The sequence below is a fragment of the Mya arenaria genome, chromosome 4, assembly GCF_026914265.1.
Source record: "Mya arenaria isolate MELC-2E11 chromosome 4, ASM2691426v1".
NCBI lineage: Eukaryota > Metazoa > Mollusca > Bivalvia > Myida > Myidae > Mya > Mya arenaria.
Window position 1 is genome coordinate 47839761 of NC_069125.1, and position 12378 is coordinate 47852138.

Below are 12378 nucleotides of genomic sequence, written 5' to 3' on the forward strand. Positions count from 1 at the left end.
CTAGTTCTTTACATAGTTTTCCTTGGCTGTGGTGTTCCTCCACAGTTAGGGATGGATTATTTTAAAACTTGGTTCGCATTATCACTATTATGTGTACTAGTTCTTTACATAGTTTTCATCAGCTGTGGTAGATTAGTCTCTAAATCATAATTTTACACTTAAAGCTGTATGGGTCTTTGTAGAGCAAACTTCTTCAACAATTTAGTGGATTGTTCTGAAACTTGGCACATATTATCACCTTGAAATGAAAGTGTCTTACTAATATTTCATTACCCTTAGCTTATTTGTATCAGAGTTGCATGCCCTAGAAGCTCCATTTAAAGCAGAGTCTTTTCGTGGAACAATGTTCTTCCACAATCTAAAGTGATTTTGTTCAGAAACATAGAACACATGATTGCTATCACGTAATTGTGCTGGAAATATTTTTAATTATATGATATATGATTATGATGGGTAGACATACTATGAAACTACAGTAATATCCTGGGTCAAGGGTGGCATGCAGGGATAGTATTCACCCCTATCATAGCTCGAGTTAAGCGCACACCACACTGCACAGTGGACTGCATTTCAAAATCCTTCAAGGTTTGGAAAGGTTAATGTACCAAGTATTTTGGCAAATGACCTCTTAGTGTGTCCTTAGCATATGACCTATAATAAATATAGGTGCTAAGGGAATTTAATATCATCTGTAATGTTGAGGCTTGACCCCAGGGTATGACTGTAATCTATGGACCCTGGTCTTGTGTACTGTGCTCTGTCTCCTCATTGCACACATGTGTGCCACATGATTTTGAATCTGCCCATGCACTGCCGAATTACAGGTGGGAAAAAACTGGATAGAAAACATCATGTACACTTGCATGCACGGATGGACACACACAAAGTCTCTACTTTCATTGTCTCACCTACGTCAAGGTCAAGGTCAAGGTCAAGCGGGCCGTACAGGAAGTATAGTCTAAACCATCATGATTTTGTGAACAGTAAAGAAGCAAAACAATACACTTTCCTTGTATTTTATTAATCCCAATATTTACATGATCAAAACAGTTTTTTTAAAGAGTCAACTTTACCATTGTATATTTATAAATAATCCGAAACCTGTTTTGAAAATTGAAAATTAATAGAATTTATTGTTAAATGAGATACTTTCCCTGTACTTTTTTTAATACCAATGAATACATGATCAGGAGTTTTAGTTAAAATAAGTCAATTTCGCTATTGTATATGTATCGCGAAGTCCATATCTGAATTTATTAAACTTACCACAAAATATGATTAATAATGTAATTTATGAATGTTATTTCTGCAGAATACAATATGACTAAGATAACAATGAAACTCAAATATTTATTTACTGTCATACCCAAAGATCATGAAGTGATGTGTATTCAAAAGCCTTCTCAAAACAGCATTGTTTTATATTTTTACTATCAATGTTAAAAAAAAAATATTTTTACTATTAATGTTAAAAAATGAGCTGATGATTCCAGAAGATGGAAACTATCCTAAAAGAAATCCTGCTATAAAACCCATCTCCAATACCCAGCATTGCGTAATTATATGAATCCCTTCAGATGTGAATATGAAAACCAAGCAAATTTCTCAAAAGAAGAAAGCCATGTGTTAGAATTCTTATTATAAAATTATTTACATTAAATATGAAATTGTTAAAATTGTTTTATTCTGTCTCAAAAAGCATACTTTATCTTCAGCTCACAAGCCACACTGCAATCATTATTTATCTTATGAAACATAATGTCTCTGATGTTTGATCCTATTTGAACAATATATTTTCAAATAATAAAAATTGCTTCAATCCAAGGGAGGCAATCCATGCCTATCAATGTTGGTGGTTGTCTCCAATTTCCCACTGTTTCTCTCCATGTGCCTTCAACATGTGCTCCGCAAACCTGAAGTATATCAAAGGTTCCCATTAAAACAACTGCATCCATCATGGGAGACAATCCATGCCCGTCATCTCCCACCTGTTCTACCAAGAATTATCTGCTTTATTGGTTTTGCTCTTGAGAGAATACAATTGAAAATTATTTGAAACACTACAAATACAGTATTAAAAACCAAAGACTTACTGTTGGTGGCACTCAAGGGATGTATCACGCTTGACTGACTCTGTGTGGGCCAGCTTGTACAGCACCTGAAAAGTTACCTCCCTTGTTAACAAAATTGCCACTGAGTTTTAAGATTTTTTTTAGAAACATACAATAATTTAACTCTCTTAAGATCCTTTATTTCAGAATGTGCTTGTATTGATTAATTTAATAAACTGGTATTTCCTTCAAAATCTTTAAAGGTCACTTTAAATTATTGAGACAACCACTATACGTGTATGCGTGAACAAATTAAAGGTTACTCAAATTTTATATTTAGAATTTTCAAAATCCCCATATCATTTATACTTTTAAATGAGTAATTCATTGTATTCATTACTCTTAACAGCATGGCTATGAAACTTGCTTAATGAAGTCATAGACATGGCCAATAGACCACAAAATAAAAACAATAATCCTCGCAAATTTAAGCAAATTTTGACAATTGAAGCACAATCAAACAATCATATGAACACCATGATGTGGTTGACTCATCAATAAATGAAAAGTAGAGGTATTGTTTTCACACTAAAAAAAAACAAATAAAAGCTGATAGACCGAAAATTATAACCTTTTACAAGAACAAAATATGCTCAAGAATGATTCAAACAAATCATTGAAAACATAAACCATAAAGATGATTTCACCTATTTTATTTGAGCAGATTTAACCATAACTGTGGGTTACAGTTTAGAATAAACAATGGAACATTGTGATGACAACATTGAAATACTAGGCAATATCAATCCTGCGTCTTTTTCGCAAGCACGAACCAGTAACAAGATTTTATAGCTTGCCACATATATATTTATATGCTAGATAATTCTTGCAACTGACCTGACTCTATAAACCTTCATATTAGGAACAGAATCCTACTAATACATGTCTTTATCATGTCATCCCCACACTGAGAGTACAGCACAGTTTCTTTAACTGATTTCAGCTTGATCATGAAGACAACTGTAATCTGTACACTAACACGAACCATACCCAAGCTGATTTCAAGGGAAAAAACAGAGGGCTGTTTCATTGTAACAGTTTTGTACCTACGAGGGATTTTAAACAGTGCAGTACTGCTTTTAGAAATCTCTCCAAAGTATGATTTTTAATAATGAAGTTTCTCATAGGGTTCGTAATTAAATGGCCCCTTGGTATTTATTTTGAAAGGCCATAGGCTAGTCCCCCCTTGTAAGGATTGAAACCATAACCTGGGATGAGAGATGTTATGGTTAAGTGTATACAAGCAGTAAGACAATACATAAATGTAAGCCCTACTCACCACGAAGATGAGAGAGTGTAGGATGACTGTGTAGAAGAACGCAAACGCTCTCGCTGTCTTGTTCCCAAGAATGAACTTCCCCTGGAAACAACAGAAGAGATACTTTGTATAGAATGGGGAAAGCTGAGTGGATTAAAACTGCCTATTTATTATCAAGCTGTAATATTTGTACATATATTGCAATTTAAAAAATGCAATTGGTGCTTACATAAGATAATGTCACATTAAAAACACTTCAGAATATATATCTTTCTAAGACACTTCATGGGATCATTACTTACACACAAAATCTCTGTTTCATTCACTTCTTTGACCTTACAAGAATTGATAAAAGACACAGTTTTGTATTTATTATTTGAAGAGGTGTTACCATGCTCAGAGTGATCTTGTCATAAGGTTTGAGATTCATGTAGCGCTTGACCCTCTCCTGAAATAAGCAACATATCATATATGTGACTGTTTTGACATGATATATCCATTTCCTGGCTAGAAACTAAAACTGATATTCGTTGAAAAGGCCATGAGAAACCTTACACTGGACATATCACATAATATCATTCCATGTCAAAGAGTGGTTTGTATATCAAGGCCACTAATGAACACACTCAGTGGTTTCATACCATGCTTGAACTTTGCTGTAACTCACAATATGTGTATATAGAATAAAGGCTAAGAAAACATAAACAATAGTTAAGTTCTGTCCCCTGTGCTAGACCTTGAAAGGACATTCCCTTAGTGAGAAATAAGCTATATAACCAAATGGACATTGGATTTATTAGACTTAATGTACATGTGATTACGTCAAACCAAAAATCCATGACGCCTAAAGAGACATGACGTCTGAGCTGCTATGGGCCCCTGTAACCCCCTGTTTTCCCCCGGTGTATTTAGCTGCCTACCTTTCTGCTGAATGTGTTAAAGGGGTCCAGCTTCTCCTCATAGTGGGTCGAGTACTTGGTCAGAGTACCATCATCCTGCTGCTGAGAACCAGGCTAGAATAGTGGGGGACATGGGTTAATGAATAACATTTCAAAGCAAAAACAAGTATGAAAGTTTAATTTTTATTCTTAAGACATTCACATAAGCCAATGAGTTAACCATTCTATTGGCATCAGTCAGGTTAAACATGAGACACAAAACCTGAAAACCTTGGTGTTGTTGGCGCCTTAGTGCAAAAACTTACAAACACTGTTCAAGAAATTCAACTGAAACTTGGTACACTTGTTGCCAGAGACAGTACGCACTTGTACAGCCTACGAGTTTGGCTTTAATTATTGTACAGTTATACCGCTTGCTTGAATGGAAATAAAAAGATGAGCATTGATGTTCGCTCCACAGCATTCTTGTTAAGAGTTTTGAGACTTAATACTGAACTGAATGAATAATTAATGTCAAAACCATATCATAGATAAGTGGTTAACTAGAAATGACTTGTGTTACCAGTTATCATTAAGGCAGTCCGGGTGCGATACCCTAGCTCTTTTTTTGAAGACACCCCATTGTTCTTTAACGTGCTCGGTGTAAAGCACTGATACACAGGGTACAACTTTCCTGGGCTGAACCAGTACTGAGTACACCACTTTTCCAAGCACTACCCTTTGCATACGGAGTGCAAAGCAAGGGAGCCACTTGTTATAACTTTTAACATCTTTTGGTATGACGCAGCCAGGGATCAAACCCACGACCTCCCACTCCGTAGGTAGACGCTTAACCACTAGGCCACAGAATCTTATCTAGTTGACCAGTTATTATGTTACTAAAGTGGAATTTGCAAATCATAACTGGATAAACTTTTAGTGCTAGAAGCTAAAATGCATTTTTAGATAATTGGTAACACAAATTTTATCCAGTTAACCAATTATTATGTTACTTATTAGGGTATAAGGAATACCGTAAATGACTGGTTATAAGACGATAGGGGGTATTAGACGCAGGGAAAAAAATATGTGCTAAATCGGGGAAAAAAACTTTTAATTTATGTTTTGGGTTAAAAGACGCATAGAAAAAATGTCAAATTGTCTGGCATTTTCGGCCACCATGTTTGTTGACAGTGACCAAAAAATTTTTTTTCGTGAAAATGGCGATGGTTATCTTTAAAACCATACAATGATAACACAAAGCAAAATTGGTTTCATTTTTATTCGTTTCATGTGATATAAAACATAACAGATTATTTAAAATAAACACATTCAATCAGCACATATTGCACAAAGAAACACACAAATTGTCATTCACTAATCCTTAAATCGCTTTCCTCAAATTCCTCGTCATCGTCGTCACTCTCGAAGAAACGCTCCATTTCATCTTCCGTCATGTCTTTGGTCGTCTTGTCCGTGTAGTAACCGCCATTAATTCGTGCTTCTGTTTTCGCCACTTGCGTACGTTGACCTCATTCATCGTGTACTGGCGACCCGCTGCACGATTGCCGTGCTCTTCAGCATAGCTGATAACAGCTAGCTTTTCTCGTGCTGTGTACGATGTACGCACTTTCCCCATGATGGCACTAAAAAGTACCTAGTGTGACAATTTGTTGTTGGATGGCACTAAAAAGTACCTTTTATGACAATTTGTAAGATTCTTTCTGACAGTAAGCAAAATACGTCAAGAATGATAAGTTAAGTTTTGCAAAGACCTTACATTGTACGAGTTTGTTCTCAAAATGTCAACACCTACAGAAAAGAATAAAGAACGTGACAAAGTGCGAATAAACAAGACCATTATCGCAACAGTTTGTAGTATTGGTATGTTAACAGGTTAAAGGCAGTCGAGTTTTTCACACCTTATCGTACAACTGACAAAAAATATTTTGACAGTGCCCAACTTTGCTTTCTTATATGCAAGTTTAATTATTGTTCAATTCAATTTATTATTCAAAATTAAATTGAATAACTTTAATCGAAAAACATTTAATCCAAAAATATTTTTGTTAAAATTATAAACGTCTTACGATATACCGTATACCGATCTTTAACTTGCCGTTTTAACCCGTATATAATCGATCAATATGACGCGAGTAACTTCCCTTTCTACATAAATGTAAACAAACTCTCAGCTTAAAAATCGACCTCAGAAAAAAACTTTGAAAAATTGTTACGGGTTATTATACGCAGGCATTTTTTTGCATCGAAATCTGAGGAAAAAAAGGGCGTCTAATACCCAGTCATTTACGGTACGCAAATCATAAGCAGATAACCTGTTAGTGTTGTACAGCATGAAAAGAGTACAGATGGCATTCCTGGGCACTTTCAAGCCTGTTTTTAGTCTAATATTATTTATCTTACTGAAAAAGTTTCGCGAACATTAACTAGATGGCTAGATAATTGGTGGTAACAGGAAACAAGGTGCAAACATTTTCAGACTATAAAACACCAGTAATGTGCCACCATACAAATATTACAAAAGCAGATGGTTTCTAGAATCACATCAAGTTGGATGAAAATTAGGCCATGAGAAACCTTACACTGTACATATCACACCATATCATTCCACATGAAAGAGTCAGGTTTGTATATCAGAGCCACTAGTTTATCCCCCCCGTACCTTGTGTGTGTATCCGGCAGACTGTAGGTAGCGCACCTTCTCGTACAACTTGACATTATCTGAGCGCAGCTTGTCAATCTCGTTCTGAAGCATCGTAATCTGTTGTTGTTGTCCTATTGTTTGCTGAAAGAAAAATGGGAAGAATCAGTGAAATGGTTGTTCGATTTAAAATTGTGACTTAGACAAAGACAGAAATCTAAGGAAATGTAAAGTAAAGAAATTACTATGCATATTGTTAACCGAGATCTGAAATAAACAATTATGTTTTTACATAATGGCTTTGAAATCCTCAAGTAGTCCAGAGCTATATAACTGTGCATTAAAAGATTGAGAAATATCTGGCATATGTTACTTTAAGATGAAACACCCATGTTAGGCTATAAACAAGAAACAAAATATGGGGTATGCAAAACACTGACAGCAGCAACAGGATTGACAAAATGATTAGAACAACATGATAAACTCAATTCTTAGGTGAGATGTTAAGGATGAATAAAAAACTCACGGCCTCAAGCTCCTGGGCGCGGACACGGTACCTCTCCCGCTGTGACTGGACAATGGGCAGTAGGGAGTCTGAAGCTGACCGACTACCATCTCCATGTGCAGGGCTTGATACTGAAAGTGATTTGTATATAGTAAATAAGGGTTAGGGACTTAGGGTGATTGTGAAGACAGCTGAAAGCTGATATGAATCACTCTCAAGTCAAATTTCTGTGAAGATACCACATGATAAATTGCATCATAAATGCACCGTCAGAAGCCAATAATTAGCTTCGAAACAAGATTTTAAACAAAGATATCTTTACTATTTCTTCACCTTTATAAATGAAACATAGCACAGTCGCTAACAGAGTCCTACCTTTGGTCTTTTACCAGAGTTTGATTGAAAGTTTAGTTTTTTAAAACACTAAAACAAACCTTTTCACAAAACCGCCGCCTGCTGGAGCACTGTCAAAACAATAGTTTGGAAACAGGTTTGCCGAAGTGATTGAGAAATCTAATTACCTTATGAAACTCCAGTAATAAAACAAATTTGGGGCTCTAAGTGGCATAGACTGCACTTTGTTTCATTGAAAATGTTGAAGAAAAATAAAAGTTCTCTTTGTTTTAAGACTTCATTCAAAGCAAAATATTGCCTTCAGTCGTAGCATTTATGACATAATTTATCACATGCTATACACACTCTTCTAGTACCTGTGTCCTTTTGGACCTTTATTAATGATCATTGATTTGTGGCCATAAATATATCTATGATAAATCCTTTATTTAACTCTTTAATGGATTTGAACAGTTCTATTCCCTGAAAAACAATTACAGTGATCTATCTAATAGAATATTTGAAACAAGCTTTTGAGAGACATTTGGATAGACATATGGAAAGACATATCTTCAATTGCTGGATTATAGCTGAAAAAAGCATATTCTGATGGATCACAATTTCTATCAAAACCCAAAAAATATCAGTTGCATTGTGAGCACAAGAACAAAAATATCAGCTTGATCAAAATAATGATATTGAGTTAAATTCATGGTAACATGCACAAATGTAACAAATTGTTTTACCACAAAAACATTTCAATCACAATATATTGTTAATGACATTGTTGGAACAGTAATGTTCATTATCTTCGCACAAAAACAACATATCAATGCACAAATTAATTACGAAATACATTAATTTACAAAAAAACAGTATAGAACAGGTGTATTAAATCAGGGCTAAGACAATGCACTTCAATTTTTATCTATATTAATATTAATAATTAATGTTATCATAATATTAAAAATGTCTTTATAACAGATCATATCATACCAGTTCTGTGCGGAAATGTTATGTTAAGCCACATTATTCATTCTCAACAAGAACTTTTCTTAGTAATTAAGCCAGTGTGACCATCAGAGCTGAAGGCGTGGTTGACTCTTTGCAAGCACACAGAACATAGCAGACAGGGCAACCACTTATCCCCAATATTTTATGGCAATTTAAGATCAACATACCAACTGTGGCAGCCTCCTTGATGGCCGTGGGCATGGTACCCTCAATTCCTTCCCCACTCAACAAGAACATGGCAAAGAATGAGTCTATATGCCACACCATACCTTTGCTAACAAACTAAAGGACTTTGATATGGCCACTGCAACTACCATGAAAGTTGATGTGGATGACTTTCCCCTCCAACTCCCCACAAAACATGGCAAATGTAACCTTTCTCTCATAAATGGAACTAAAATATGTCTACATACCATCAGTGGTGGCCACCTTGATGGCCATAGTGACTACCTTGGCAGAGGGTGTCCTTCACTCTGTCCCTCCACCTAAGGACTTGGCTTAGAGCGTGTTCAAGGTCCCTCAATATTTGACAAAATGAACTTGAAAAATATAAATATCAGTATTTAGGTAATCTACAATGTACTTCAAAGCCTCTAGCACCATTTCTGTGGTGGGCCTGGTTAACCTCTTCCTCAAACCAAAAATGAAATTGAAATCGCAAGATCTACCTACCAGGAATGGTAGCCTCCATAACTATGACTATGGCTGACAATCTTATACCCCTATCCCACAAATCCCTTCTACTAGTAAATGAAACTGCAAGATCTACCTACTTGCAGTGGTAGCCTTCATAACAGCCCCTGTAGCCATGTAGGAGGTTAGCGTGGTCGACTCTCTTCCCTCTCCATCTCCTGTATAATGACAGATGACCTGATACCCATATCCCACCAATCCTTCCTATTAGTAAATGGCTCTGCAAAATCTACTTACCAGTCGTGTTAGCCTCCTTAACGGCCTCTGCCACCATCTCTGCGGTGGGCGTGGTTGACTCCGTCCCCTCTCCCTCACCCCGAAACATGGCAGAGAGTGCGTTCACATGTCGCAGGTCCTCCTCAAGCTGGGTGATGAGTGCCTTTTGCTCCGCGGCGGTTTTTGCCACCTCAACATACTCTGACTGTAGCTGCTGGTAACGGGCTACATCAGAATTGAATAAGAACAATTATCAACATGTATATGTAATAATAGTTTCACATTAAAGATTACATTAGAACAAGAGGATCAATAGTAAATTCCATTAAGCTCATTGATTTTTCATTATAAGTCATCAAGGTGTATTACTCAGCAAACATTTTTGCCGGAGTTATAGGACTTACTCCATATTGGCATATTGACATTAAGAGCATGGGTACCAAGTTTCTTGTTAATATTTTTAACGTTTGTTAAGTAATCATCTACATTTGTGTTTTGCACAACAACTACAACGCCAAGACCAAGGCCATGACAATACCTTAATTTTTCCAACAAATAACAAACTAGCTAATAGTATATAAAAAATAATGTTATTATGTGATTACATTTATTTAAAAAAAAATTAATTGCAAAAACATTTTACTGAACACTGTGATGCAATTATTAACACACAGTAGACAAATTGTATTGGCATGATTTAACAAGAACAAATGTATTTGTATTGTGGTGAATTAAGGGAATCTTTTCTAAGCGTACTCTTATTAGCAAATGCTAAAATATTTACTTTTTTTATAAATATGTTATTCCAGGCTGGTAAATTATGTCATAAATAACACCTCCGTGAAACCACAAAACTGCCATACATTATTTTTTAATATTTGAACTTATAATAAATACTAGACAAAACAATAAGAAAGACTGATATACATAGCTTTTGTTTTTATTTTTCAACAATTCATCTAATCAGTTATTTTTTTGGTTGTCATAATAACAATTATTCGTAGATCTAAGTTAATTTAAATAATTGAAATTTTAAGCCAGCTATACAGTTTTAACAATCAAAAAATATATCATGTAAAAACAGCCTTCAATGGAGTTTATTTGGTTGTTATTATTTGAAAATAATATAATGAAATATATCAGAGTCATTAACAAATTAAAAACAAGAAGGAAAAGCCAAATATTTACACAGAGGATATAAAATTTCAGTCTCGGAATAAAAATATTTAAAGTACATTACTTGCGACACATCATACAATGCACAAGTTTTCAAATTATTTTTTTTTGTTAATTTTACACTACATGTAAGCGGTATAATTAGTAATTCTTGTAAATTTTCCGTGTGCAATTTATCTGCTTTTAGCCTGTGATTATTTCATTACATATTACTTTTTTGCATGGTAATTAAAATAACATGATTTGAAATTTTGATCTAAGATCATGTTAATAGAGTCGTAGTTTTTACTCAAAGCTTTAAATTTTATTTACTATGATATTTTTTCTATACAAAACATAAATGCACTAAGAACATATGAACATAATTATAAATCAATCAATGTGTACTTTAGATTTTGTTTTAATTTTACACAAAACTATAAATAACAACCTAAAATCTGAAATTTGCATATCAGAAATTGACAAGTATGAGCATTGATTTGACAGTCTGTCAGAACGCCATATCGAGAACAAGAATCATCTGTGTATAGATCACAATTATTTACATACCCTCTCATAATTATATTCCCACCATCTATACTTCCCTGGATCGCACATTGACAAGCAGATTTACAATTCGCGATGGATCATATTTTACAAAACAAAATGATCTTAACTTGTCAAATCCCATCCCTTATTCCGTAAACAGCCATTTGTTCATGGATGTATAAATGTTCCTTAATACACAAAGAAAATTAATTAAGACTAGCTACGCTGACAAAATGTGATGCCATTTTGACGTTTTCATGTTGGCAGGTGACATTATTTTATCAATTAAGCGAATGTGGCAATTTAATGACTTGAAACATTTGGCAATCTACTTTTTTCATTTAGAATATTACAGTCAACATGATCCATTTAGATTAAATACTTTCTTTCATAGATTTTATGAAAAAATAAAATAAAAAAAATTACACTTCTCAACAAAACCGTGGGCAACATTTCATTTTGGACGGAGGGTATCGTTAAAGTACAACTTAGGGATACTTATGCTTTATGCTATAAAATCTGAAAGTGCACATCTGCCGACTGATCAATTGCAGAAAGGCATAGTCTGTCATTTTTAATGTCCATAAGGTCTTGTTCTATCTAAACAATGTTTGTTTTTAGTGAGAGTATGAGTGTACATGGGAACATATTTTATATATGATGTATTGATTTTAATGTTTAAGACGCATTGTCTCAGGTAATCAAATATCAAGTTTTTTTTTAAATAAAAAAATAGAATTATTCCATTTGACCGCAGCAGGGCTCAAACCCTTGTCCTCTAGTTCTGCAGGCATGCACCATATCCATTACACCACAGTAGACATATGATCATGAGGAGTTTAATGCAAAATATAAACACAATTTAAAAACTGAATACCGGGTACATTGAAATGAAAGTTGTTATTGTTTTGAAAATTGTTGTTGGTTGTTAGATGTTTAAAACAAAGTTTTCATTTGTGTCGGCCCTTTTTGATAGAATGTAGTTGGGAACTGACAAGCTTTCA

General features: G+C 34.6%; 1 protein-coding gene across 1 annotated transcript; it reads right to left on the minus strand.

Moving 5' to 3' along the window:
- Window positions 1-1002: 1002 nt before the first annotated feature.
- Window positions 1003-11512, minus strand: LOC128232506 (protein CASP-like). Its single transcript, XM_052946090.1, has 9 exons — window positions 11396-11512; window positions 9692-9895; window positions 7436-7545; window positions 6931-7053; window positions 4290-4382; window positions 3761-3817; window positions 3391-3471; window positions 2094-2158; window positions 1003-1913 (listed from the first exon to the last, which is right to left on the minus strand). Exons 2-9 carry the CDS (start codon window positions 9777-9779, stop codon window positions 1844-1846), a joined length of 687 nt encoding a protein of 228 aa, XP_052802050.1. The 5' UTR covers window positions 9780-9895; window positions 11396-11512; the 3' UTR covers window positions 1003-1843.
- Between the last annotated feature and the right edge of the window lie 866 nt (window positions 11513-12378).

What these genes read in the sequence shown, in the direction of transcription:
- LOC128232506 (XM_052946090.1), bottom strand. Translation starts at nt 9,779, where the DNA reads ATGTTTCGGGGTGAGGGAGAGGGGACGGAGTCAACCACGCCCACCGCA. An exon ending in TAAGGAGGCTAACACGACTG is followed by an intron (nt 7,546 to 9,691) that starts GTAAGTAGATTT and finishes AATCACTTTCAG; the next exon opens with TATCAAGCCCTGCACATGGA. An exon ending in TACACTCTCTCATCTTCGTG is followed by an intron (nt 2,159 to 3,390) that starts GTGAGTAGGGCT and finishes GTAACTTTTCAG; the next exon opens with GTGCTGTACAAGCTGGCCCA.